The sequence below is a fragment of the Microtus pennsylvanicus genome, chromosome 1, assembly GCF_037038515.1.
Source record: "Microtus pennsylvanicus isolate mMicPen1 chromosome 1, mMicPen1.hap1, whole genome shotgun sequence".
In the NCBI taxonomy this organism is placed as follows: domain Eukaryota; kingdom Metazoa; phylum Chordata; class Mammalia; order Rodentia; family Cricetidae; genus Microtus; species Microtus pennsylvanicus.
This window is the reverse complement of record NC_134579.1, coordinates 95,911,987-95,939,760: the sequence shown is the minus strand read 5'-3', so window position 1 is coordinate 95,939,760 and position 27,774 is coordinate 95,911,987. Positions and strand designations below refer to the sequence as shown.

At 52.1% G+C, this 27,774-nt stretch overlaps 1 protein-coding gene across 1 annotated transcript; it reads right to left on the bottom strand.

Moving 5' to 3' along the window:
- Positions 1–1,779: 1,779 nt before the first annotated feature.
- Positions 1,780–3,251, bottom strand: Grifin (galectin-related inter-fiber protein). The gene is made up of 5 exons (XM_075956897.1): positions 3,169–3,251; positions 2,805–2,884; positions 2,562–2,721; positions 2,080–2,246; positions 1,780–1,892 (listed from the first exon to the last, which is right to left on the bottom strand). The coding sequence occupies exons 1-5, from the start codon at positions 3,178–3,180 to the stop codon at positions 1,877–1,879; spliced, it is 435 nt and encodes a 144-aa protein (XP_075813012.1). The 5' UTR covers positions 3,181–3,251; the 3' UTR covers positions 1,780–1,876.
- Positions 3,252–27,774: the final 24,523 nt, after the last annotated feature.

Below are 27,774 nucleotides of genomic sequence, written 5' to 3'. Positions count from 1 at the left end.
CCAAAGTGCAGGGCTTCCCTTCCTGCTCCCTGCCTGGGTCAGCACTGACCAACTACTTTCTTCACATGAACTCACCTGAAAAGGTCCCATTCCCACCCAGTGTCTTCTGGTACTGGGGTTAGACCCTGGGGCAGAGCTGGACTCAGGGTATTCCCAGGTGGAGAGGAAGTGTGGACAGATGGGTAGGTAGGTAGCTAGACAGACAGACAGACAGGCCAATAGACAAGCATAAAATAGACTACAGATTGTCAGACAGTGGTGGCACATGCCTTTAATCCTAGCACTCTAGGGAGGCACAGGCAGACAGATCTATGAGTTCAAGGCCAGCCTGGTCTACAGAGTAAGTTCCAGGACAGTCAGGGCTACACAGGGAGACGCTGGCTCGAAACACCTCCTCGTCCATCCCCCAAAACCTAGACTGTAAATAGGAAGATGACTGATACAGACAATAGGTATAGAGGATAAATAATAGATGATAAATACAGAATAGAAAGACATATGATAAATTATAGCTAGCTAATAAGATTTACAAATAAAGATGATACAGCTATAGAGAGAAATAGCAGATGGATAGATGACAGACAAATATTTAAAGAGAACGAAGAACGATAATAAGCTGGGGGATGACTCAGTGGTAAGAGCGCTTGCTCTGCAAGCATGAAGACCTGTGTTCAAATCCCAGCACCTCTGCAAAACGTTGGCCATGGCTGTACATGGCTGTAACCCCAGCACTGCAGGACAGAGACGATGGATCTCTAGAGCTCTCAGGCCAGGCAACCTAGCCCAGTAGCGAGCTTCCAGTCCAGGGAGAGACCCTTTCTCAGAGCAATAAGGCAGAGATGGCAGATAGACATGGGTCCTGCTCTGACCTCCTCATGCACAAACTCAGGTGTGTGCACCTACACATGTGCCATACACACATGTGTGCATGTACATATATACATCTGTGTAACTCTATGTATAATAGATAATTGGGTATACAGATTGATAATTGGGCAAGTAAGAGATGAGTGGAGGACAGTATTATTCTAGCATCTTAAAATTAATTTACATTGTGGAAGACACCAGGACTCCTGTCATAGTGAGCCCCAGAAACCCCTTTGCCAGCCCCTGGGAGCTCTTCGGCTGTGATCGAGGGCTTGGCCCTTCTCAGACAGGTGTGGGCTTTCCAGGGCAGCCTGGAAAGTGGATACGTGAAGGTGCAGAGCCGGAAGGCTGGAGGCTGGTTCCTGTCCATGGCCCTCAGGGTCCTCCCTTCCTCCCACAACCCTATGCCTGGCTATCTCTCTCTCTCACGTGCGCGCGCGCGCGCGCACGCACACACACACACACACACACACACACACACACACACACACACACACACACACACACAGAAGGCGACAGGGACGAGAGCACGTCTCCCTTCCAGGTGGGACGTGCGGAAACAGGACGGACTCCAAAGGGAAGCAGGGGGAGGAGGAAGCTTCCAGGAAGCCTGAGGGCCTCTGAAGTGATGTCTTCTCTGGGCCAGACAGAGCCCTGTGCCAACTCTCCCAACGTGTGTTCAAGACCCCTCCCGGAGTCTCCTTTCTATCCTGAGTGTCAGAGGTTTTCCTCTGAAGTCCAACCCCAGATTTCAGGGTCTTAGGGACAACGGGGGCCTGGGCAGTGCCTGAAGGGGCATTGGTCTCGGGCAGCCCACTGCCCTGGCGTCACAACCCCGCCCCATGTCCCCACCTTCACAGCAGCCAGCTCTGTAACCTGCTTATATTTTATTGACGGTAAAGCTGGGACGTTCACACCAAAGCTCAGCTCCCCTGCAGCCACAGGGCATGGCTTCAGGTGGCAGAGGACACGGGGTGGCCAAGGCTGGCTCTTGGAGGCTGTGGTCCGCTCAGTAGCCCCCATCCCTGCAAGAGTCCAAGGTTCTGATCTTAACTCCCTCCGCTCACTCTGACCAGATGTGGATGACTGGGCGTGAGTGTGGGGGACAGATGTGGAAGGCCAAGAGAGGGTGGCATTCTGTGACCACCCAGGGTGCGGATGAATAGGAGTCCCCTTGTTGAGGTGTATGGGAGGGCAGGGTGGGCACATTACCCCCAGCTCAGGCTCCGTTTGGCCAGCTCCACCTGGGCCAGTGGATGGTCGCTGAGTACCCGCACTCTGGTGATGGCGGCCAGTGGTCGGTGGCGATGTGGGAACTGGAGAACCTTGTGTTCCTGGGCATAGATGTGGAAGTGTTCTGTGTCTGCGCTCACCTCCATCTGCAGGGGTGGGGGAGGAGAGCAGGGGTGACCCCAGGCCCCAGTCCCAGAGGCCTTACTACTTGGCAAAGCATAGTATGGTCTACCTAACCCTGAGTTCCCAAGTGAGGACCCCCCTTTTCTCCAACACAAGAAGATTGGCAGCCAGAGAGAAGCGTCCCAGTGAATAAATAGGGAAACTGAGGAAAGGAAGGCCACCCAGGCCCAGCAGGGAGGCCATTGCACCAACCCACATAAATATCCACTACAGTCCTCTTCTCCATTGGTTTTGGGTACCCCATCCCCACCTCTCCTTCCTCCCACAGTCCCCATCACCTCAAAGGGATCTCCCAGGGTCAGCGGGAAAACACTGGACACTTCCTCCTGTCCCCAGCGTCCTCCCTGGAAGGCGTTGCCCACCACCGTGGCACTGGAAAATCGGGGTTTGACATGGAAGGCGATGTCTCCCGCATCAGTTAGGAAGTTGATCTCAAACCTGTTGGGGAGGAGCGAGCTCAGAGTCAGCAGTGTGGCTGGAGGGTCCCTAGCACGGCCCCAGGAAGGGAGGAAGGCGCTTACTTGTCCTCTCCAGCATCTGCATGTCCCTGTACTGTCAGGCTCCAGCCCGGGGCCAGGCCTCCTGCACAGAAGGCTTCAAACTGCAGGCAAAGCACAGGGAACAGAGCCCCATGGGCTGCAGCCTCCACCCCACTCCAAGTGTACTGTTTATTCAGGGCTACTCACTCCCACCCAGCCCAAGGCCTTCACCTCGATGTTGCTCTGGGTGGGGTGGTCTAGAAACCTCACCCCATATTTCCTCTACTTGGGGTCTGAAGAGAAGACATAGATGTTCCCCAGGTTCCCCAGGTAGCCTGCTGGATGCCCCCACCGTTTCTTCTCCAGCACATGAAACCGTGCACACACGGCAGCGGATCTTACCTACCTGCAATGCCATTGCCCTCTATCTGTAGGGAGGATCAGGCAGCTAGGGATATAGCCGAATCCGCTGGGGCGGGGCACAGGAGCCCCACCTCCGGGCGCCGTGTCTGGGTCACATGAGCCTCTGTGCCCCATTTTCCCTCCCTGGTCAGGCTACCCCTGCTGGAGAGGGAGCTGGGAACGACTTAGCAGCAGAGCTCTTGCTCTGGGTTTGTGCTCAGCGGGGTCTCTGGGTCCTCACACACTTCCTCAGGCCTGTCTGGCTCTGCCACGGTGACTTTTCTGGGTCTTACACACGTCCAGGGACATAGCGCCCATCTTTGTAGGAAGGGTATGACCCCTGCAGTACACCAGAGCCCCAGACTGGCCCGTCTGTCTCAAAGGGTGAGAGAGACATGCCGTCCTATGGAACCCTGGCTGGCCTTAGGAGCTCTGTCTGACCATCTATCCACTGTCCACCATGCTGGGACTGTGTTTCCCCTCCCAATCCCCCCTTGGGGCTGCCCTGTGCTATGGCTCAGTGGCCTCAAGGGGATGAAAGGGGGATTAGGCTGGGCTCTGCTCAGCACATTCCAGTCCCCAGTCTACAGATGGGGAGGTCCTTTCCCACACCCCCACGCCCCTCCTGGCCAGCTGCCTCTTAGGATGAGCCAATAAGAGGGGTCCACTGGGGCCCTCGAGGCCACTTCAAGGACAGAGGAGAGAAGCCCAAGTCTGTGGGGGCGGCTGTGGGGGCCTGTGGGACTCTCTGAGGACGGAAGCCGTGCCAGAGTGTAGCTAGACTCGGGACTACGGCCTGCAGATGAGTGTGTGATGACCTCGCGTCCCTTTCCTCCTGTCCCCATGGGTCCTTTCTACCACCATTCTTCTCTCCAGTCCCTGGCAGGGCTGAACCTCTGGCTTGCTTTGCCACTTCTGAGGCGCCGCGGCATGGACACTGTCCGGCAGGGAGTGATGGGTATCAAGGCCAGACACTGGGATGCCTCACCAGCTGGGCAGTGCAGCGACCTAGTATTTTTCAGCTGTAGGGAAGGGGGCAGGACTGGCTGTGCCTGCAGGGGGCAGCCAAGGGCAACAGAGCCTCCACAGGGTGAGCCTGCAGGGCCTGCCCTGTCCATCTCCCCCCACTGCCCTCCTGCACCTGGCTAGCTGCTGTGAGTAGACCCCACACACTCACCTCCCCAGAGGAACACGGGGAGTACATTTCTCAGTACAGTCAGAGAAATGCTTGTTATGCAAACACGAGAATCTGAGTTTGATGCCCAGCACCCAGGCAAAAAACACGAACACAGTGACCAGAGAGACTGAGATAAGCAGATTCTGGAGTTCTCTAGCCAGTCAGGATGCCCAAATCAATCGGGAAGCCCCAGTGAGAGACTCTCAAAAAGCTTACACTCAATACCCCTGGACTACAGGGCCTAGTAGGAGGTTACGGGCCAGTTTCATGGTCTCCCCATTTTCCTGTCCCCTGTGTAGTGGTCCTGAGACTAGATGTCCATCTTAAATTCTCCAGACTTGCAAGGCAGTGCTGGTCAGTGCCCAGGGCTCACGGCTGGGGAAGAGCCCACAGCCAGGAGTGCCGAACATATTCTAACTCTGGCCATGCTACCTTGAGCCAGTGGCCTCTTGGCTTCCAAGCTTCACACTGGGTTTGCCAGTTCTAGCCTCCCCCACTGTGCCTGTCCACTTGTGAAGAAAGGTGAGCAAAGACAGATGCAGCTGGACAGGGGAGTTGGATCAGTCACCCTACCTCTATCATTTCTAGGAGGAGACCACTGTTGCTGGCACCTTGTTCTCCGGGTCTGGCTGCCTAGAGGCCCGAGTTAGGAACCACCGAGGGGAGGCCTGGGCATGGTGAGGGACCCAGGCCTGTTGGACCGGAGGTCCACGTGTTGCTGCCTCGGGTAGGGAGGCCAAAGGGCTTGCTTCCAGCTGTCTCGTTCCTTTGTGAGCCTCAACCTCCCTTCCAGCGGCTCCCTAATGCTGTTTGGGCTGCAAAGGAGTCGGCCGTTGCCCATGCCCAGTCTCCACAGCTCTGTAGACCCTGGGAACCCCAGGCAACTCTGAGGAGATCAGCTTTGTGCCTGCATCTGGGCTCTACCCCATGTTGTTATGCAGGCTTGTGTTGGGAACCCTCTGAGTGGCTGGGACCTGTGGCCAGCAGACTCTGGGCAGGAGGGTTTGACAGCTCCCAATGACCTAGGCAGTTACAGCCCAGGGGACAGAATGGACCAAGGAGAGACTCGTGATGCACCGTGGCCTCACGCTAATGCCAGAGAGCCCAAATCCTTCTCTGGCTGCCTCCGCCTTGGTCTGGTTGCTCTTGTGAGGTCGGATGCTGTGGTGGGCAGTGCTCCTCTGTGACATGCTGTCCAGTGGGGCCAGCTGCCAGGTCAGGTGGTTCTGAGAATAACAGACCTGATATTTAGGTACCTCCCAACCTCCTACTTCCACCCGGATGTGCGGTTTTGCCTGGAGCTGCTGACTTTGAAGGTTCTGAAGCAGGAGCGGGTCTCCACCCAGTTTCGGGGAGAAGCTACACCAGGATAGGGGAGAGGTGGCCACCTTGACCAGACCCTGCCCAGTTCACAGAGCCAACTCTCCTCCTCTACTCTTCCATCCGGTCTTCTCGCCTCTTTTCTGTTTCTTTTCCTCCCCTTCCTTTTGCTTTTCCTCCTCCTCTTCTTCATCCTCCCCTTCTCATCATGCTTTCTTTTTTCTTTTGTTCATTTGTTTTTTTTAAGAATGCCCCTATAGGGAGCTGGAGAGATGCCTCAGCGGTTAAGGCATCTGGCTGCTCTTGCAGAGGACCAGACTCAATTCCCAGAACCCACATGGCAGCTCACAACTGTCTGTAACTCCAGTCCCAGGGTGTCTGACACCCTCATACAGACATATATGCAAACACCAATGCACATTAAATTAGAAATAAATTTTAAAAAAAAGAATACCCCTATGTAGCCCAGGCTGGCCTCCAAGTTTCCATCCCCCTGTTCCAACCTCCTCAACTGAGTTATGGATCTGTGCCCCTCCAACCAGGTTGTTGTTATGGAAGGAGCACTATGCATAGCTCAGGCTTGCTCTCTGTGAGGTACCTGCTGGGCAGTTTACGTAGATGACGGCCTGTAGGGTTGGTTTTGAAATTCGTAGTTTTGAAAAGGGATAATCATAGACCCACAGCTAGGCCAACACTGTGAAGCCACCCGTGTGCCCGAGTCCCCACCCTAAACACAGTGCTGGACTATCCCCCAGAAGCACAGCTCCTCATGGGATGGAGGGCTCTATCAGGGTTGACTTCCAGGAGGAGGAGTCACTGAGGGTGGGTATTGTAGAATGACCAGGAGTTAGAGGGTGGGGGGAAGGTGTCAAACCAACAACAGTCCGAGTGTGGTGACCCAGAACTGTAATCTCAACACACAGGAGGCAGAGACAGGATTGAAAGTTGGAGGACAGCCTGGGCTACTGAGTGACACCCTTTCTCAGGAAAGGGACAACCAGAAAAACAAGAGGAAGAGGGAATAAGAAGAAGAAAAAGCCAGGCGTGGCAGTGCACACCTTTAGTCCCAGAACTAGAGAGACAGAGGCAGGCGGATCTCTATGGGTTTGAGACCAGCCCAGTCTACATAGGGGTTCTGGTATGTATAGGGTCAGTATGTATATCTCAAGAGAAAAGGGAAAATAAATAAATAAAAAGAAGGGATGAACTGTTGGGAAGACTTCCTGGAGGAGATGGCATTATAGCTGACCGCGAGGGTTTCCCATGATGAGACCAGGATATGAAAAGACCCTGAGGAGGGCAGAATGAAGAGGAATCCCTTTTCTCTGCTATACCTGTCAGATTCTGGGCCAAGCTCATCAATAATCCATTAACTTCGCAATCATCAAAGAGTGTTCACATCTGTCCACAGCCCTGCTGGACTAGAACCTTCCTCCCCCCTCATGGATGAAGAAATAGGCCACTGCTGGGCTGTGTGAGAGGTTACCCTGGTGGCATGTTGCTATGAATAGCCTCCAGGGGGCAGTAAGGAGCCAAGTCAAAGGAAGACGCCCAAATGCCCAAGTCAGTTATGGCACAAGGCAGGAGAGGATGGTGATGGAGGCCGGGGGATGGAGGAGGGAGTCCCAAGGCACAAGAGGTTGGGCTGTGAAAAATAATTCACCCAATGCTAACAGTGAATGAGCGTAGGTGCGGTCATCTTTGAGATCTACCACCTGGGTATGGCATACAGAGAGTTGCCCAGAACACAGATACAAGAGTAGAAGACAGGTTAGGGCCAGCTGGGCAGGCAGGGCATGCCCGCCCTCTAACATCTGACCTGAAGGGAGCCAGATATTTTCTCCAGATGCATGCCGGGCTCCAGGGACGCCGCAGGCTGCCAGGGCTATAAACAGACCTGGGGACTGGATTGGAGGAAGGAAGAGCTGCAAATACAATCAGAGACAAGCGTCTGGGGGATCCCTTTCATGTTGTCCTAAAGATGCAGGTACAGGAATTCTAAGAACCGGTCCAGAACCGGGAGGGACAGAGGACACGGGTCACCAGAGGGAAGGATTGTTTTATTTTAAAGATTTATTTTAATGTGTGTGTGTGTGCACGCATGCAAGAGCATGTGGGTGTGGGTGTGTGCGTGCACAAGAGCATGCACGCATGCTTAGGCCAGAGGAGGACGCCGGGTATCCTCTTTCATTTGCTGCCTTATTCCTTTGAGACAGGGTCTCTAACTGACCTCAGAGCTAGGATGACCCCAAACCTCAGTGGCACTCCGATCTCCATTCCCCACAGCACTAGAGTTACAGGTAGGCACAGCCATGCCCAGCTTTCTTTCTTTCTTTCTTTCTTTCTTTCTTTCTTTCTTTCTTTCTTTCTTTCTTTCTTTCTTTCTTTCTTTCTTCTCTTCTTCCTTCCTTCCTTCCTTCCTCCCTCCCTCCCTCCGTTCCTTTCTTCTTCTTTCTTTCCTTTGTTATTGAATGTGAATAATGGAAATTCAGATTGTTGAGTGCAAAGGTCTCTCTCTCTCTCACACACACACACACACACACACACACACACACACACTGTCACATACAGCCCTGCCAGGTCATTTATAGGGCACCGACTGCATTCGTGCATGGGTAGACATGGGGAAAATAGGGCCAACTGTCTATGTTCATGTGGTTTGTGTTGCAAAGAGAGACTGACAAAATGTATCCATTAAACATCTAGAATGTTCCATGGAGATGTGAGAGTATAACACATCTTAGATTCTGAAATCAGGACAAAAACTTGCAAGTTCGTATCAATAATCTCTTGCTTTCTTCCTGTGGAGGCAGAATCATACATAGCCCAGGCTGCCCTCAAACTCACAATAGCTGAGGGCGACCTTGCTCTCCTGGTCCTCCCTCCTTCACCTCCGGAGTGCTGGAATCACAGGTGTGCACCTCCCTGCCTGAATCATGTGGTGTTGGGGATGGACCCCCAGGGCTTCATGCATGTCAGGAAAGGACTCTGTGTCACATGGCCAGCCCTCTCCTCCCTTTTTTTGAGACATGGTTGGTCTCATTCTTCAGCCCAAGCTAGTCTCTGACATCCTCCTGCCTCAGTCTCTGGAGTGTTGAGATCATAGTCATGTATCACTAGGCCTGACTGATCACTGCACCTGAGGATCAGCAGTTCAAGGCCAGCTTCAGCTACATGAAACCTTGCCTCAAAAATAAAGGAAAATTTAAAAAAAAATTTCTTTCAAACATGGAAATCTCACCGGGAGGTGGTGGTGCACACCTTTAATCCCCACACTCAGGAGGCAGAGTCAGATGGATCTCTGTGACTTTGAGGCCAGCCTGGTCTACAAAAGCAAGTTCCAGGACAGCTAGGGCTGTTACACAGAGAAACCTTGTCACAAAAAACAAAAACAAACAAATAAAAATATGGAAAACTCAAAAACAAGAAAGACCAAAAAGCATAAAGAATGGGGACATTGAGGATGGTAAGAGCTGGGGATGGGGTAGGAAGTGAGTTTGAAGGGAAGGTAGGCAAGATCAGCCCATGACACATGCGTGAACGGAAATGTCCCAGTAACACCCACGGATTTGTGCAGTACTATCTTCCAGTAATTACCCCAGTAATGATCTTTATATTGACGACATGTTTAAATGGTAAGTTTTGACATACTGCATTAGGCAAAATATATAATTAAAAACTATCCTGTGTACTTACAAAATGTTGCGGGAGGGAGCTGGAGAGATGGCTCGGCGGTTTAGAGCCCTGACTGCTCTTGCAGAGGACTCTAGCACAGTTCCCAGCACCCACATGGCAGCTCACAACTGTCTGTAACTCCAGCTCCAGAGGATCCGATGTCCTCATCTGGTCTCTGCTCATGCACATGGTGGCCAGACAAAACGCTTATGCATGTAAAATAAAATAAAAAAAAATTAAAAAATTTTTAAGTGTGTGTTCATGGATGTGTGGTATATACATGTGTGTGTGTCCATGTCTGAGGTTGCCCAAGTCGGGTGACTTCCTTTGTCACTTTCTGCCTTCCTGGTGCTTTTGTATTTATTTATTTATTTATTTGTTTGTTTGTTTGTTTGTTATGTATACAATATTCTGTCTGTATGTCTGCAGGCCAGAAGAGGGCAGCAGACCCCATTACAGATGGTTGTGTGCCACCATGTGGTTGCTGGGAATTGAACTCAGGACCTTTGGAAGAGCAGGCAATGCTCTTAACCACTGGGCCATCTCTCCAGCCCCTTTTTGTTTTGTTTTTGAGGCAGGGAATCTCACTGAACCTGAAGCTCACCAATTGGCTAACATGGTGAGCTGGGGAGCTTCGGGATTCTGCCCATCCCCACCCCAGCACGGAGGTTACAGGTGTGCCATGCTGGCTTTTACAGGGGCACTGGGGAATCGAACTCAGGCCCTCGTGCTTGCACGACAAGCACTTTGCCCACCGGGCTGTCTCCCTTGCACCCACAGATCTTTTTTTTTTAATTTATTTATTTAAACATTAGGGGAAAAAATGTACGTGACGGTTGTAACAGTTCACATCAGCAGTTCCTGCAGTTGGGAGACAGAGGCAGGGCAGACTTCGAGGTCCGTGTCTATCTAGGTTATACAGTCATATTTAAGACAAACAAAAGGAATGGGATTGAGGGTGTGGTTTGGTTGGTAGAGAGCTTGGAAGTCTAACAGAGTGAACCCTAACAAGGCTGAAGCCCTGAGTCCCATTCCCGAAACTGCATAAATTGGGCCTGATTGGGGCTCACCCATCCTTCCTGTTACTTGGGAGGTAGAGGCAGGAAGACTTGAAGGTCAAGGTCATCCTTGGCTATGTAGCAAGTTGGAAGTCAGCCTAGGTTATATGAGATCCTGTCTCAAAAAATAAAATATAACAAAGAGATAAAGGGAAAGAAAATAAATTTCATATTGGACCCGTGGTTGGGAATGAGCCCTTCCCTGGAATCCTTAGGGACAAGCTCTGGCCACTGCCTGAGCCTCTGTCACCAGGAAGTCTGGGCTGTGTCCCTGAACCACACTCCCCTCAGCCTCAGGCAGCACAGCCTGCCTGCTTAGGCAACAGCAGAGTCCACTGGCTTCCAAAGTGCCTCATCCCGCCAAGGCGCTTGGGAAAGACCCAGGGGAGCCACCAACACTCCCAAAATAACCTCACACCAGTTCCAGGACATCTGTGGGACGGGGAGGAACTATGGGCCCCCACGGGACACTGAAGAGGCGGGAAGAGCTGGAAATGGGGACAGGAGGGCAGACCCGAGACAAAGAGGAAGCAACAGATAGAAAAAAGTAGACGTAGCAGGACCTGGTGTCAGCAGTTTGTCCTCCCAGCTCTATGGGAAGCTGAAGCAAGAGCATCATGAGTCCAGTGCCAGCCTGGGCGACTTATGGTAAGACTCGGTCTCAATATAAAGAATAAACAGAGAGCAGGGAGGTGGTAGTGCATGCCTTTAATCCCAGCACTTGGGAGGCAGAGACAGGTGGATCTCTGTGAGTTCGAGACCAACCTGATCTACAGGGCAAGTTCCAGGACAGGCTCCAAAGCTGTAGAGAAACCCTGTCTTGAAATACAACAAAAAACAAAACAAAACAAAAACAACAAAAACGAAAGAATAAACTGCAGGCCAAGGATGAAGGGACTGTGGAAGATGTCTGCCTGGTACGCATGAGTCCTTAGGTTCAATCCTAAGAAGGGAGGAAGAAGAGAAAAGAAAAGCAATATTGACGGATAGGTAGAAACACTTGAGGAAGAAACACTACAGGTAAAAAGGGAAGAGAACAGAGGAAACCAGTAAGTTCCCTTCCCACGTTGGGGAACTCTTTTCTCAAAGGGGAAACTGAGGCCCAGATAGACTTAGGAGAGTTGCCAGAGGAACTCCACCCTGTAGAGAGAGAAAAGTCCCTTTGCCTCGTGCCCTTCACACTTGTCCACCCAGCTGGCTGCAGACTCTGCCTCGGGTCCCCAAGGAGGTTGAGAAATGTCCTCTCAGTGGCCAGCCCTGGATGAAGCTTGTGGAATTTCCCCAGCTTGAGGGGCAGAGGCCAGTGGATAGCTGAGACTGGCTTGTAGCTAGGAGGTCAAGCTGGGTGGAAACTGAGGCAGGCGTAGGAAGATGCTGGCACTGAGGAGCATGGGTATCTAGGAAGCAGGAACTGAAGGGAGCTTCTTGTAGTTTGCTGAGAGAGGATCTCTCTCTTTTTATTATTTATTTATCTACTTATTTTCTGTGCGTTGGTGTTTTGCCTGCATGTATGTCTGCATGAGCTGCATGAGGGTGTCAGATCTTGGAGTCACACACAGTCGTGAGCTGCCATGTGGGTGCTGGGAATTGAACCCAGATCCTTTGGAAGAACAGCCAGTGCTCTTAACCGCTGAGCCATCCACCCCCCACCCCGAGAGAGGTAGCCAAGGCTGTCCAGGAACTCACCACGTAGCTGAGGATGACCTTGAACTTCTGATCCTCCTGTCTCTACCTCCCAAGTGATGGGATCATAGACACTAGCCACAACACCCTCTTTATGAGGTTCTGAGATGGAATTCAGGGCTTCTTGCATGCTAGACAAGCCCTCCATCAGCTAAGTTACATCCCCAGAACCTGAGGGGTGCCCTTTTGAGCTAAAGGGTTTTTTTTTGTTGTTGTTGCTGCTGTTTTGTTTTGTTTGTTTGGTTTTTCGAGACAGGGTTTTCCTGTAGCTTTGGAGCCTGGCCTGGAAACCAGCTCTTGTAGACCAGTCTGGCCTCGAACTCACAGAGATCTGCCTGCCTCTTCCCCCACCTAGCTATTTTTGGGATGGGGCTAAGATTATTGTTTTATGTATACAGCGTTCTGCCTGTACGTATGCCTGCAGGCCAGAAGAGGGCGCCATATTTCATTAATAGATGGCTGTCAACCACCATGTGCTTGCTGGGAATTGAACTCAGGACCTCTGGAAGAGCAGCCAGTGTTCCTAATCTCTGAGTCATCTCTCCAGTCCCGGATTTTTTTTAGGAGCCCCTACTCTTGGTCCATGCCTGAGTCACCATTTAGTCATTCAGCAAAATTTATGAAACACACCTTGTGGATTAAAATCTAGTGGGAGGGTTCACAATGGACAGGGAGGAGTGGGAGGTGACAGCCTGGGACAGAAGCGTAGAGTGAGCTGATGGTTGCATGTGTTCATGGGGCGATGGGTGGGGCTAGCACTGAGAGGTCAGATAAGAGAAGGTCTGCAGTCTGCATGGGTCAGGGTCAGGGCGGGGCCCATGGTCTCCCGAGCCCCCTCTAAGGGAGGCTGTCCTTTGTTTCAGAGAGAAGGGTAGCATGAAATGGTCACGGCTGGTGCTTCCCACACACCAGCAACCCTGCTGGGTTTGTAGCAGTGCGAATGTCACAGCACGATTGATTCTCAGGAGAGGAATGAGGAGCACAGGGGCCTGGAGGTGTGGCCCAGTGGGTAGAGCGCTATCTTAGTGTGCACCAGGCTCCAGGTTCACTCCCCAGCAACACGCAAACCAAGTATGGCAGTATATGTTTATAATCCCAGCATTTGGGAGGTAAAGGCAGATGCATTAGTTCGGTCTTCCTTGAACAGGGGAAGGAAGGATGTTGAGGAGTGGGGAGAAAGAGGCTGGGATGTAGCTCAGTTGATAGACTGCCTGTCTAATATGCATTAGGCCCTGAGTCCCACCCACATACCTGAAACCCCATAGAAAGAAAGGAAGGAAGGCTACCAAGCTGGAGAGATGGCTCAGTGGTTCTGAGCTCTTGTTGCTCTTGCAGAAGACCCAAGTTCAGTTCCCAGAACCCACTAGCAATCACTGTAACTTTGACTTCAAGGAGTCTGATGCCCTCTTCTGTCTTCTACAGGCACCTGCATGTTACTTATGGACATGCCACACATGGATATACACACACAAATAGAAATAAAATGAATCTGGTTTATTTTACAGAGAGAAAGAAAAAAGGAAGGAAGGAGGGAGAGAAGGAAGGAAGGATTGAGACATGCATGCAACTTAAGCAGTAGACAGAGGGTCTTCATGGACCAAGTTCAAGGGAAAGACAACACGAACTTAAGGCGTCCCAGCTGCTGAACACAGGGACGCAGGCTCCTCACGGGACAAGTCCCCAAGGTGCTTCATGGTCAGAGGACGGTCAAAGTGGGTTGGACACAGATCCCAGGGTCACTTTGGAGGGACAGGAGTGTGAGGAGGAGGAACAGACCAGGTTGGGAGTTTGTGGAAGTAATTGCCTGGGAGAAGTTGGGTAAGGGATCAAGACACAGGGCCTGAGCTGCACCTGGGGCTTGAGAAGGGCGTGCTCCCCCCTCCCCCGTTTTCCACCTTCCTCCTCCTGTCTTTCTGTCTTTTCCTGATCCTTTGACTTCTAGCATCCCTATGGTCACCCCAGGACACTGTCATCTTGTGAAGTGGATGGCAGCTCTGAAAGGGGGTTCAAGGATAGAGCTTATCATGTCCGTTCACCTGACCATCAGGGTCTCCCCTAAGCCCCACTCAATGTCCCTGCTCTGACCGCTGCCCCCACTTCCCTGGGTTGGAACAACGGGCTTCGAGATTCTTTCAAAAACATTTCCTTTGCAAAATAATCCTCCCAAATATGTTTTTGGAAGCTGAACAGGAAGATGTTAATTAAGGTCCCTCCCCAGAGGGGGTGCAGGGAGGAAGCGTGGGGGTCAGACACAGGAGCAGGGGCCAAGTTGGCCCAGGAGGACCTGGTCCACACCCAGCCCCACAGCCCTCGCACAGGCCAGCCTCTCTATTCTCGACCGATGAAGGACTCATGTTCTTAGCCCCTAGCAGGACACAGAGGCCAGGAAGGGGCAGTGGATGGCCAAGATCACAGGTTAGAGGCAGGACAGGGTGTAGTCACCTGCAGCCATGTAGAGTGCGCATTCACAGAAGGGCTTTCACACGTGGGTCTGTGCCACGGAAGCAGGGGCTGGGTGGGGAGACCCTGGGGTCTAAAGGGTTTGCTTATCGTGGAGTGAGCCTGAAGGTTTGGCTTCCTCATGTGGCTGACCAGGCCTCCACCCTCTGACAGGGCTTACACCAGGAAGAAGTTGAGAAGCTGCAAGATTGTTTTCTGCTTGGAAGCCCCAACCGCCTTCCGCACAAGGGCCTTCTGGGTTCTCTGTGGTCCTGGAAGAAGTCTTATTAGACTTTTTAAAAAATTATTTTAAAGATTTGTTTATTTACTTTGTGTGCACACGTTTTGCCTGCATGTCTGTAGTATACCGCAGGCGTGCCTGATGCCCATAGAGGCTAGAAGAGGGCATCAGATCCCCTGGAACTGGAGTTATGGGTGTTTGTGAGCCACTATGTGGATGCTGAGAATTGAACCCTGGTCCTCTCCAAGAGCAACCAGTGTTCTTAACCACTGAGCCACCTCTCCAAATCCCCATCCAAGTACTTCTATCTCAACAAGTCCGTGTTTAGGCTCTGGGGCCCACAGTTTGACACTCCTAGAGATTGGGGTTTTCTTAGAAGTTTAAAGTGTCTAAGCCTTGACCTCTGTTTAGTTGTCTAGCCTGAGATGCTATCACCCAGCCTGTAGCAGCAGGCTTCATCTGAATGTATCCACGAGGAATGAGCCTAGGGGCCATCCATCCATTCATCTTCCTGCCTATCCATCCCTCCACCCACCCATCTGTTCTGTTGCTATGATAAACACCATGACGGAAAACAACTTGGGCAGTGTGGTGGTTTGAAAGAGAATGGTCCCCGTAGGAGGTGGCTCGATTAGGAGGTGTGTCTTTTTGGAGTGAATGTAGTGGTGCTGTGGGAATAGGTGTGGCCTTGTTGAGGGAAGTGTGTCACTGCAGTGAGGGGTGGGCTCTGAGGTCTCCTGTGCCCAAGCTATGCCCAGTGTGGGACACAGACTCCTTCTGCTGCCTGTGGAGCAGGCTGTAGAACTCTCAGCTCCTTCTCCAGCACGATGTCTGCCTGCATGCCACCCGCCATGATGATAATGGACCAAACCTCTGAACTGTAAGTTAACCCCAATGAAATGTTTTCCCTTATAAGAGTTGCCTTGGCTATGGTGTCTCTTCACAGCAATAGAAGCCCTAACTAAGACAGGAAAGAGTTTATAGCAGAATTCAGGCTACAGTCCTTCAGTGAGGGAAACCAAGGCAGGAACTCAAGGCAGGAACTCAAGGCAGGAACTCAAGGCAGGAGCTTGACGCAGATACTGAAACAGAGCCCAAAGAAGAGTACTGATAAGTGGATCACTTACTCCCAGGGCCACGCTCAGCGGCCTTTGTTACCACTGTGGTACCACTCAGAGTGGGCTGGCCCCTTCTCCGTCAATCAGTAATCGAGAAAATGCCAGACACGCCCACAGGCCAATTGGATGGACGCATTCTTTGATTGTGAGTCCCTCTTCCCTGATGTATCAAGTTTACAACCAAGATCAGCCATCACAACATGCATCTACCCGCACACTTTTCCACGTATCCCTCCACCCATCTCTCTACCCATCCATCCCTCCACCCATCTAACCACCCACACAATCGTGTGTCCTCCCATTTATCACCTGATCATGATTGTAGCTATTCTTCCATCCATCCATCCATCCATCCATCCATCCATCCATCCATCCATCCCTCTGTCCATCCATTGCCTATCTGTTTCTCTTTTCACTCATGTAGGCAGGATGCTGAGTGGGAAGAATCAGAGAATTATGGGGGATGTGAGAGAAGACAGGATAGGCTGAAGCCTCCCATCCCCTAGTTACCCCTCCTCTTCTCACAGCTCCTTTCTGGACTATGGCCGCACATCCTGGGGACCAATGGTTTCCTCTGTAGCCTCCTTCCTGTTCAGAGAAGGAGCTCTTAGAGGGGAAACTGAGGCATGGTGAGCATCCCTATGCTTGATGTGGATCTCCAGAAGCTCGGGAGTGCTGTCCTGACCCAGTGACAACACTCACAGTATAATGCCTGCCTGTTTCAGAACGAGTGAGTGTGACTGCCTGTCACTACTGTGAGCTCGGGGAAGGAAGGTGCCAGCCTTGGGTTCTAAGAGAAGATGTAGGAAAGGGCCCTTGAAGACCCTTGGTAGGTACTATAGGGCATCTCATGGAGGAATATCTATCACCCTGTCTCTGGACTCAACCTAGGGTGATTTGATGAGGGAAAAAAAATTGCCTACAAAAGAAAAATAAACTACCAAGCCCTCCCAAGCGAATGGTTTATTTCTGAGCAAAGATGATTGGAGCAAAGATGCCCCTAGTCCTCCAGCCCCAAACTCTGTGTACCCTACCCTGAGGACAGGACTCTGAGAATACTTTATTTTCTTCTATGCCTGTCTGTCCCTCCTAATCCATGCCGGACTGCCTGACTCTTTCTGTGACTTCTTGTCTCTGCCCCTCATTCTGTTTCCATCACTTCTGTCTTCATCTCTATCCACCTCCTTGTCCACTAAACCCTCTTTTTCATCTAGGACACCCAAGGTCCTCTGAAGGCTCCACTCTATAAATGTTCTGCCTTGTTCTACAGTGGCTGGGGTTCCTGCCTCCTGCCCAGCCGCAAGATCCACTAGGAAATCCACCCGTCAATGGGCCTCATGGGTACCAGGAGTGGTCCAGTTCACACACGTCCTCTCCCTGCTGCCCCTAAGGCCTTCCTGTCTGCCTGCCTGGGATGCTGAGTTGTGGCCACCCTGAGATCCCAGAGAAGGTGTGGTCAGGGCCTGTGCCCCAGCATCTCCCAGGTCAGTGGCAGGCATTCAGGAAGGTTCCGGGTATGGGGTGGGGGTTAAGAACAGGTGATTGAATAGAGAGGGGTGAGGGTGAGATGCCACAAAGAGAAAGTGGAGAAAAATCTTCCTTGACCCTTGCTGGGCAGTGACTGCCATTGTCCCCAAAATTTGTTCTGCTCCTACTAGATGACTCAGTGTCCCCTATGAGTTTCTCAAATGACCTTTAACTATGCAGATCATTGAGACCCTGTGGAATCCTAGCATGTGTCCTTCAAGGCTGACAGAAAGGGGAGTTACTACCCTGAGGGCCAGAATGGGAAGGGAAGGGAGGAGGGCTGTGTCACAACCCCTCAGAGGTCTCTGTCACCCCTGTCACCCTGCCCAGTTTCTCCCCTATCCTGGCACCCTTCCTTAAGTTCACCCAATTTCCAAATCAGAACCCAGACCAGCCTGCACTGGTCATCTTCCCCAGCGGCCATGCTGCCCTGGACCGGATTTGAGTGGAGGCTGGAGGTGAGCAACCACAGACAGGGACCTTCTCAGCTTGGTACGGATCCCAGGATTCCTCTCCCACATGTATAGAGATGGCAGCTGACCCACCACAAGGCCTTAGTGTCTCTTATCTCCTTGGGCTTGGCCAGCCCTGGGCCTACAAAGCTCATAGGCACAGGAATCCAGTCACCAACTCTGTGAGACCAAACTACGCCAGCCTCCCCACAGTCCCTCACCGCCTCCCCCTCCTGGGAGGCACTCTGGGGACCAGGAGCCAGAGGAATCCCCTAATTTGACTAGTCTCCAAAGGCTCTTGTCCAGCACCCTTGCAGCTTCCAAGGGAATAGCGTGGGCCTCCCTGGTCCTGGGAGACTGATGGGGTCAGAGGGCTCCGAATAGAATAGCATGTGGTTGGGTCGGGCACCTATGAATGTCTGGAGTATTGTCCAAATAGGAGTGAGGGTTCTGGGGCCTATAAGCGGGGTGGGGGGGCTCCTGGGCAAGAGTCTGACTAAGTATCAGAAGGGTGCTAGTCGACCCTTCTACACTTAGCAATAGGGTGAGTCCCCTTAAGACAGGGTGGCCTCCACAATGGCTGTAAGACCAGTCTGCTTCTACAAAAGCACCAACCTCGGTTCCAATTCTCTTTAGGGCAAGAGGGGAAACTGAGGCCCGTTGAGCCTCTTCCCAGAACAGTTAAGACCAAGGGCTGCCAACTGAGCCTCCTCCGTCGACTAGGACTCTCCTGGGGTGGGGCTGACTGCTGGGCCATTTTTTTCCCAGGTCCCCCTCCCGGCACTCCACCCCCATTCCACAAGAGGCATTGGAGGAAGGGGAGGGTGGAGCAGGGCTTGAGGGAGGGCACCCGCCTTGTTAACAAGGCCTTCCCAGCCAGCTCCGCCCTGAACTCCCCAGACCCTTCCCAGGCGGAACATTCAATTAGTCTCAAGCAACTGCTCTGCTGAGGAGCTAGAGAAAGGGGGCCCAGGGGAAAGAGGACCCGCCTGGCGGCTGTTGTGTGCTGGGGGAATGGGGGAAGGGGAGCTGGGGAGGGGGAGGGGTGCAGGGATCAGAGCCAGCATGGGTCATAGGCTGTTCTTACCCTGGCCTCTACCTCTGGGTGTCTATAAATGTGGATCTGCATAGGTGACATTGGTGTGTTCTCTAGCCTCAGAGCCACACTGACAAGCCTCTCACCCCAAGTTAGCTCCTGGCTCCTGTCCTCCTGGCTTGGCGTCCACTGCAAACTGTGTTAAACCAACCTCTATTCGAGTGGTGTGGAGTTGCCCACCCCCGACCCCAGCCTCCCTAAAACAAGCGCTCTTTCCCAGCTGCTTCTTCTCTTGTTACTCTCCTTTGACCACAGGACGTTTGCATATACCTTGTCTGCCAAGCATCCCTTCGAGCACCTTGCCCCAACTGAGTCAAGCCTTCTTCTTGCAGCTAGTACCCAGAATGCTCCCTGGGAGGGAGAGGTAGCCGTTGTGAACTACACTGACCTGGTTGTTTAGCAAGGGGCCTGCTATGCAGCAGGTGCTCAGTCAATGAGGCTGGGTTGGTAAAGTTCCCAGGCAGTTCGGACACAACTGTCAGGTCTACATAGGAGCTAAGAAAATTACAAAGCCTTGAGCAGGGAGGCTAAGGCAAGAGGATCAAAGGTTCAGGCCAGCCTGGGCTGTGCAGTGATTTCAATTCCAAGACTAGCCTTGATGACAATATGAGATTCTGTTTCTTTTCTTTCCTTTCCCCTTCCCTTCTCTTTCTTTCCCTTCCCTTCCCCCCCTCCTTCCTTTCTTTCCTCCCCACCCTTGTCCCTCAAGACAGGTTTTCTTTGTGCAACCCTGGTTGTCCTGGAACCCACCCTGTAGACCAGACTGGCCTCAAACTCAGCCTGCCTCTGCCTCCTGAGTGCTGTTTAAAGATGTGTGTATGCTGTTTGAGATTCTGTTTCGGAAACCAATGGCAGGGCGGGGGGGGGGGGGTGCAAATGCAGCAGTTATGCCCTTTTGAGTAGGTTTGGTCCTCTAAGCCCTGCCCTTTCCTCCATGATGCCCAGAGTGGTTCTGGGGCTCAGCGGAGCTCAGCACAGGGATTGGCTGCAGCCTGGAGCATCTTTGTTTCCTCTGGGGACTCTAGATGCCCCAAGTTTTATTGTGCTTACACAGAAGACTTTCAAGGACAAGATGGGTCCTGTTGCCTGTCCATGGAAGGCCTTCCAGAATCAGGATGGGTCTAGGACTCTTTTAGCCAGCATTTTCCTTGAAACTCTTGCCAGTTTTAGCCCCTAGGACCTTCTCCGTGGGGCCATCTCAGTCCCTCATGGGAAAAAAAAAGGCTTGAGTCAGACATGTGGCCGGTGCAGTTAGCCCTCTTCATCCTGTCCCTGGATGTCCCAGCACGGTAGGAGCCGGCAAAGTTTAGGAAATTTCTCAAAGGGCTGAGGGTTACCTTGGGAGGAAATCTGGGGACCCACAGAGGCAGCATGTGTGGAGAGAGGTGCCTGCCTCTCTGAGCGCTCCTTTTTGGACCAGCATGATCCTTTGGACAAGGTAGGGAAGGCAGGGGACTAAGGAAGCGCCAGATGTGAGGAGGAGCCGTGCTGAGGAATGTGGGCAGCTCCTCCCCCTTTCCAGGAGAGACAGAGGCAGATGGCAGGCTGGGGTGGGGGGCGTGGAGAGGATAGAGGGGGAGGTGGCTAGCCGTGCCAGAGGCTCTGATGCCCAAAGCTCATCCTTGGGAGCTGGGGGTTGAGGCAGAGCCTGCTCATGTTTCCAGCGTGCCCTCTCCCTTCTGCCAGCTGTGTGCAGCTGGGGCCTCAATCTGCTCCCAGGAAACCCAATACACGTGTGTGTGTGTGTGTGTGTGTGTGTGTGTGTGTGTGTGTGTGTGTGTTGGGATTCAGGAACCTGAGATCTCCTAGATTTCCTGACTCCTAACTAGTAACCTGCTGTGACACTCTGTTGGTAAAAGAGGCGACAAGGAAGAGTGTAAATCTGGGATCTGACAGGTGACATCTCCTGGTGTGGGGAGGGGAACTAGACAGCACAGTGTAGACTCAGATCTCTTCATAGGTTCTAAGTCTTCAGCAGCCCCCACAGTCTCCACATGGCACCCAGCTCTGTGTCTGTTGTCTGTATGTGTTCACCTGTCCCCCGGGCTGGGGAGCTTGAAGCTGGGTTGGAGTATGGAGAACCTGAGGACAGAAATAACTGCATAGATTTGCAAGGAAAACTTGTGATGGCAGAGGCCTGGAACCCCGGCACTGGGAGGTGGAGGCAGGAGGGTCAGATGCAAGTTCCAGGTCAGCTGGGAGTACACGAGCCCCCCCCCCCCCAACCCCATCTCAAGATGTCTCAGTGGTACAAGGGCTTCTGCCAAGCCCGATGCCCTGCATCAGGATCCGAGGAGTGGAGGGAGAGAACCGACTCCTGACCTCTGTGGGTGTGCCGGACTCCCATCACACACTTCATGCACAATAAGAATATTTCGTTTTGTTTTCCAAGACACGGTTTCTTTGTAGCTTTGGAGCCTGTCCTAGAACTCACTCCGTAGACCAGGCTGGCCTCGAACTCACAGAGATCCACCTGCCTCTGCTTCCCAAGTGCTGGGATTAAAGGTGTGCCACCACCATCCTGTTTAAGAATATTTTCTAAGCTGCAAGAGTTTACCCTTGAGCCTAAAGGGAGGCAGCCACAGCTTCCAGCTGGGCATACCCTCAAGACTTCTTTCTCCTACGGGAGCCTCCCCCTCCCTCAGCTCACTAAGGAAAACATCTGCCTGGAGGTCCCCACACAGGCTACTGCTGCCCCAGCCTGGCTCTCTACACCTCAACTTCTCCCTTGGGAGCAATGGGGAGACCGAGGTAATCCTGGAATTGCTGGAACTACCCCTCCCTCGCCTGGTGGTTTCCCAGAACCAGGAGGGAGGGACCCTGCCGGAGATGCGGCCAGATGGCGGTAATCCTGCATCAACAGGGGCTTAGACACCTGCTTGGTTCCTTCCCTGTCATTCTGGGCTGCCCAAGCATTCCAGGGCATCTCAGCTTGCAAGGGGCTTTCCCTAGCGCCATGGTGGAGCCTCAGGGCTCTGTCCCTCCCCCACCTGTTTGAGCATCATGCAACCTCAGAAGAAGCTTGGAGACACCAGATCTGTTGCCATGCCTCCATCCCGGTCCAGGACTGGTCCTCTTGCATGTCCTGTGTGAGTGCCCTCACTAGACTCTCCTAGAGGTGAGGATGAGCCAGTTTAGAGTGGCCCGCTTGGGTAGTGTGGGAAAGCTGAAAGGAATCTGAGGTCCCCACCAAGTGCCTGAGTCACGGTAGAGGACAGGGGACTTGGAAAGGGGTCTCTGGTAGGCAGGGAGCCCAGGGCTGGGGTGTGGGAGGGCTCTAGGTGGGGGCTGGGCAGAAAGAAGTCCAAGGAGGCAGAGGGGAGGGTAAGCCAGATGAGAGGGCAAGGAGGAGGACACTAAACTTTGAGACCAACCTCCCCTGGCAGACAGAGGCCATTGCTGGAGCCAGATGAACTGGGGGGTGTGGGTGGAGAGGGGTGGGGTTGGAGGCTGGAGGTTGGAGCTGAGAGGGAACTGAGAGCGAAGGGTCATCATTCAAGTCCTCAGGACTTGGGGCACCAGCCCTGATTGTCCATTTCTTCCCCACCTTACTTCATGGGGTCCCTATGTCCCCTCGCCAAAGCACCTCCACCTACAGAGCCCACCCTACTGCCCTTCCCAGGACCCTTACTAAAACCCTCCCCTCACCCCCCCCCCCCGTTTTGTGAGTATCAAGCCAGGCAACCTGGGCCCCATACAGTCTTCTCCAGGACACAGGATTGAGGAGGAAGCCGTGTGGACCCTGGGGGATGTGGGCCAAGCAAGAAGGTAGGAGACTCCCTTCCCCTGTGTCCCAGCACCTGCCCTACCACCTCCCACTCCCTCAGCCCCAAAGCCCGTATTTCCATGTGAATGGCCGCCCTCAGCCTAGTAAGCTGGTTAACCAGCCCCCAGCCCCACAGAGGCGGAGGAGGGTGTTAACACAGGCCCATTGTCCCAACTCAGGCTCCAGGTTGCCATGGCACCTGCCAGGCCTTTGGGCTTGGACTAATCCTTTCTCTGGGCTTTTCATTGCCCTTGTCCCACCCCCAGGCTGGTCTCTGTGACTTGGCTGTGCCCAACAAGGCTAGTTTCTCTGCTGGGGTCAGGAGAGGCCATAAATCCAACCCCCAGGGCCCCTGGCCCCAGCTCTTTGTCCCTGGCATTGTCCCCATGTCCCCAGCCCTCCAGTTCTCTGGGAACTACAGTGACTTGGCGGGAATTGGACTCAGCCAGGTGGCCGATTTCTCTTCTTGTGGAGAAGAGGATCCCCAGTCCTGTCCCCTCTGGCCATGGTCTGCTCATCAGGCGGTCACTTAGTGACCTCATTTTTATGTCCCCAGGCTCTGTTCTAACTATGGTCTCTGCTCCTGGAGTGCACCAGGCCAGCTCTTGCCTCATGCCTTTGCTTCCACTAGCCTGGCCCAAGTGTTCACAGAAATACCACCATTTCCAAAGCCACAGGCCCTGAACCTTCATTGAAACTTCTAGGAGCAAGCTCTCGGGTAGCCCGGGATGTCCTTACTTTCATTCTATAGCAAAGGATGACCTTGAACTCCTGATCCTTGGACCCCATCTGCACTGTGCTAGGATTACAGGTACGAGTGACTGTCTTGGTTTACAGGGGCTGGGGATGCAGCCCAGGGCTTCATGTGTACCAGGCAAGCACTGTACCCACTGAGCTAAACTGCCAGCCCCCTTTCTAAGACTTTTTTCCCTTTGGAACAGGGTGTCATTATGTAACTCAGGCAATCCTCAAATCCACAATGTCCCTGCTGGGAGGGGCGGGTCAGTACCGCTGTGTCCAGCCCAGTTTTAGTCACTTTCCAGCTGTCCCTCACGAACGATGGATCACCCCGGGCAGAAGCTCCTGACCAAGGGTATGGTTGATCCTTAGAGGTACTGAGTACTCCCTGCTTAGGATAGGGACCATGTTCCAGGGACACTGGCATCCAGGGGAGGCTGAGGTGCCTGTCTGGACTGGCCTGATTCCACCTGGAAGACTTAATTTCCCATCTCCCTTGGGACCCTGAAGACATCTGTCCTCTCTCCTCCTCTTCCGTCCTCAGAAGATAGAGGTCCAGAATCCCAGATTCCAGTTTGTCACTGAAATGTGATTTCTCTAATGTTTTCCTCTCATGACCCCCCTTTTAAAAATTGTAAAGTTTGAGAAATTTTTACACAATCTCAGATATATAGGTACATAAAAACAGGTTCACAAATCAAAGTTTACTGACAATAAATCATAAAGACAATTCTTTAGTACACGTAGGACCACAGAGTTTATTAAAGAAGAGAGGCTGAGGAGATAACTCAGTCAGTGAAATGCTGGCCATACAAGCATGAGGACCAGAGTTCAGATCCCCTGAATCCATGTGAAGAGCCAGGCATGGTGGAGTGTGCATGTAACCCCAGGCTTGGTGTTTGGGATGTCCAGCAGTAACTGGAGGATCCTTGAAACTCATTGGCTACTCAGTCTAGCCCAATCAATGGGCTCCAGGTTCACTTGGAGATCTCTTCTCAAAAAAAAGGTTGACTTAAAGTGAGCCAGGGTGTGGCACTCAGGAGGCAGAGGCAGGAGGATCTCTGTGAGTTGAAGGCCAGCCTGGTCTACTACGGAGCAAGTCCCGGTTCAGGCAAGGCTATACAGCAAGACCTTGTCGCAACAAAACTAGCAAAAGAACAGTGAGCATGATTGAGATTGTCTCCACCCATCTCAGGTTTCCACAGACATGAGCATGCATGTGTATGCACAACTACCGCTATACACACACAACATCACGCACCACACACGTATGTACATATAACAATAAAGCAAATTTGCATGCGAATGAGACAGATGTGCTTATTTTTACATAAAATCTTAAGCAAATATTTATTTTTCAGAGTTGATCAATGTTTTTGGTTTTGTTTTTGTTTTTTGAGACAGGGTTTCTCTGTGTAGCTTTGGCTGTCGTGGAACTTGCTTTGTAGACCAGGCTGGCCTGGAATTCACAGAGATCCGCCTGCTTCTGCCTCCCAAGTGCTGGAATTAAAGGCCTGCGCCACCACAGTCTGGCAATACTTTGATTTTCTGATGGTCAATACTGAGAACGCCACTTCATATAAATACATCAGGAGAAATGGTAGAAGCGTGTTTAGGGTCATTTGGCTGTCGTGGAACTTGCTTTGCAGACCTGGCTGGCCTGGAATTCACAGAGATCAGAATCTCTCTACAAAGCCCTGGCACTCACTATGTAGACCTCAAACTCACAGAGATCCTCTTGCCTCTGCCTCCCAAGTGCTGGTATTGAAGCCTGTGCCACCAAGCCCAGCTTACTGTGACATTTCAAACAGTGACCGAAGCTGTAGACTGTTGGGGACACAAAAGTCCTATGGCGGGGCTGGAGAAATGGCTCAGTGGTTAAGAGCATTGCCTGCTCTTCCAAAGGTCCTGAGTTCAATTCCCGGCAACCACATGGTGGCTCACAACCATCTGTAATGAGGTCTGGTGCCCTCTTCTGGCCTGCAGACATACACACAGACAGAATATTAAAAAAAAAAAGTCCTATGGCTGTCCTGGAACTCACTTTGTAGACCAGGCTGGCTTCGAATTCACAGAGATCCACCTGCCTCTGCTTCCCAGGTGCTGGGATTAAAGGTGTGTGCTGCCACTGCCCGGCTCTGATTTCGATTTGAATAAAACTTTTCTTACCTTTTCTAAGGGTCATGTGCCCCGTGTTGGGCTCTAGTTAAGAGAGACCCAGCAAGTGTCCAGGCAGGGAAAAGAGCCTGAGAGGGGACTCAGTGCACACTGACGTCGGCAACCTGGGTTGGATCCAGGGCGTCTAATGCCAGGGGGTTCGTCGTCAGCAGATTTAAAACTCCGTACAATCTGGGGGAAGGTTTCCAGGCAACAATCGGTCCCAGTTCAGGTGCACAATAAAGCTTAAGGTGTGACTACACAGAGACTCTTTTACAACATGCATGTGACCGTGAGGCTGGGTTCTACAAGGCCTAGAATCTAGTGTGGTCTCTGACCGATAGCAGAGAAGTCAGCAGGCCACAAAGGACACCTTCCCTAAGGACGGGTAACAGTCTAGGGAGGGAAGAGTCTGGGGTGATCATTCTGGGGCATTTGGGTGAGGCCTGCCTCTATAGCACGAGGGGGGTGAGGTCCGCCTCCACAGATAGCAAAATGGTCACCAGGCAGTTAAAATCTACTCCCAACTTTCTGGGTATTAAACAGGTAATTTATCCTTTGAGGAGTGCTCTGTGGGCACAAGGACTTTTGTGTCCCTAACAGTCTACAGCTGCGGTCACTGTTTGAAATGTCACACTGAGCTGGGCTTGGTGGCACAGGCTTCAATATCAGCACTTGGGAGGCAGAGGCAAATGGATCTCTGTGAGTTTGAGTGCCAGGGCTTTGTAGAGAGATCCTGTCTCAGATAGATAGATAGATAGATAGATAGATAGATAGATAGATAGATAGATAGATAGATAGATAGATAGATAGATAGATAGATAGATAGATGGATAGATATAGAGAGACATAGATGGATGGATAGATAGATAGATAGATAGATAGATAGATAGATAGATAGATAGATAGATAGATAGATAGATACATACATACATATATACATACATACATACACAGACAGATTATAAAAATGTCATGGTGATTTTGAGAGGCGAATGGCTTCCTTTTTACAACAGAGGAAACTGAATCTTGGAGAATGTGGTAGAACCTCAGGCAGTAGACAGAACCTTGGCCTTCTGGCTAGAGAGGGACACCCAGTCTTGTTTCCTCTCACTGACTTGGTACTCAACTATCCCACACGGGTTCTGGGAATGGGATTCGGGCCTTCTCATGTGTGGCAAGCTCTTTACCAACTGAGCCGTCTCACTTGTCCTTTGTCCAGCGTCCCCTCACCCCGTGTGGGATAGTTGAGTACCGTGGCATGTGATTAGGACCACAACCTTAGCCCCAAACCAGGTTCAGCGCCCCCCCCCATCTTCTAGAAGCCAATCAAGACAGCCAAATTTACCGTAAAAAGCAGAAAAGGAGACTTACTCAGGAAAATGGACAGAGATCCTGCGACATTCCCAGCCCACCCAGGTCCTTGTTTGGGGCCCTGAAATGAGATCGAGCACTCACTAAAGGGCCAGAGTTAAGCAGAGCTCAGCAGTTCTGGCCAAGGAGTGGTCCTGTCCATCACTGACCTATTCTTGCCTCGCCCGTAGGGCAGTCTGCCACTGTGAGAGTCTCTTCCCAGGGAGAAAGTGTCATCCTCCACCAGCCCAGGCTTTCAGTTTCTCTTCTCCCAGCGTGCAATTCCTGGGAGAACTCCATTTTCTTGGGGCCCATCCTTTCAACAGTCTGATAGAAGAGAGGGGCACAGGTGTTTCTTTAGAATATTTTCATCTGGGGCTGGAGTCATGGCTCAGTGGTCAAGCGTGCATACTGCTCTTCCAGAGGACCACAGTTCGAGTCTTAGCACCCACAGACCTGTGACTCCAGCTCTAGGGGATCTGGGGCCGTTTTCTGGCCTCTCTGGTAGCAGTACTCTCTCTCACACACACTCACACACACACACACACACTCATACTCACACACACACATACACACACACACATACACACACACACATACACACACACACATACACACACACACTCATACACACACACACATACACATACTCTCACACATTCTCACATGCATACATTCACACACACACTCACACACTCACACACACACTCCCCCCACACCACATAATTAAAGATAAAAATAAAAATTTGGCCAGGCTGTAGTGCACACCTTTAATCCCAGCATTTGGAGTAGGAGGCAGAGGCAGGCGGA

What these genes read in the sequence shown, in the direction of transcription:
- Grifin (XM_075956897.1), bottom strand. An exon ending in GCAGATGCTGGAGAGGACAA is followed by an intron (nt 2,722 to 2,804) that starts GTAAGCGCCTTC and finishes CCTCCCCAACAG; the next exon opens with GTTTGAGATCAACTTCCTAA. An exon ending in CCCTGGGAGATCCCTTTGAG is followed by an intron (nt 2,247 to 2,561) that starts GTGATGGGGACT and finishes CCACCCCTGCAG; the next exon opens with ATGGAGGTGAGCGCAGACAC.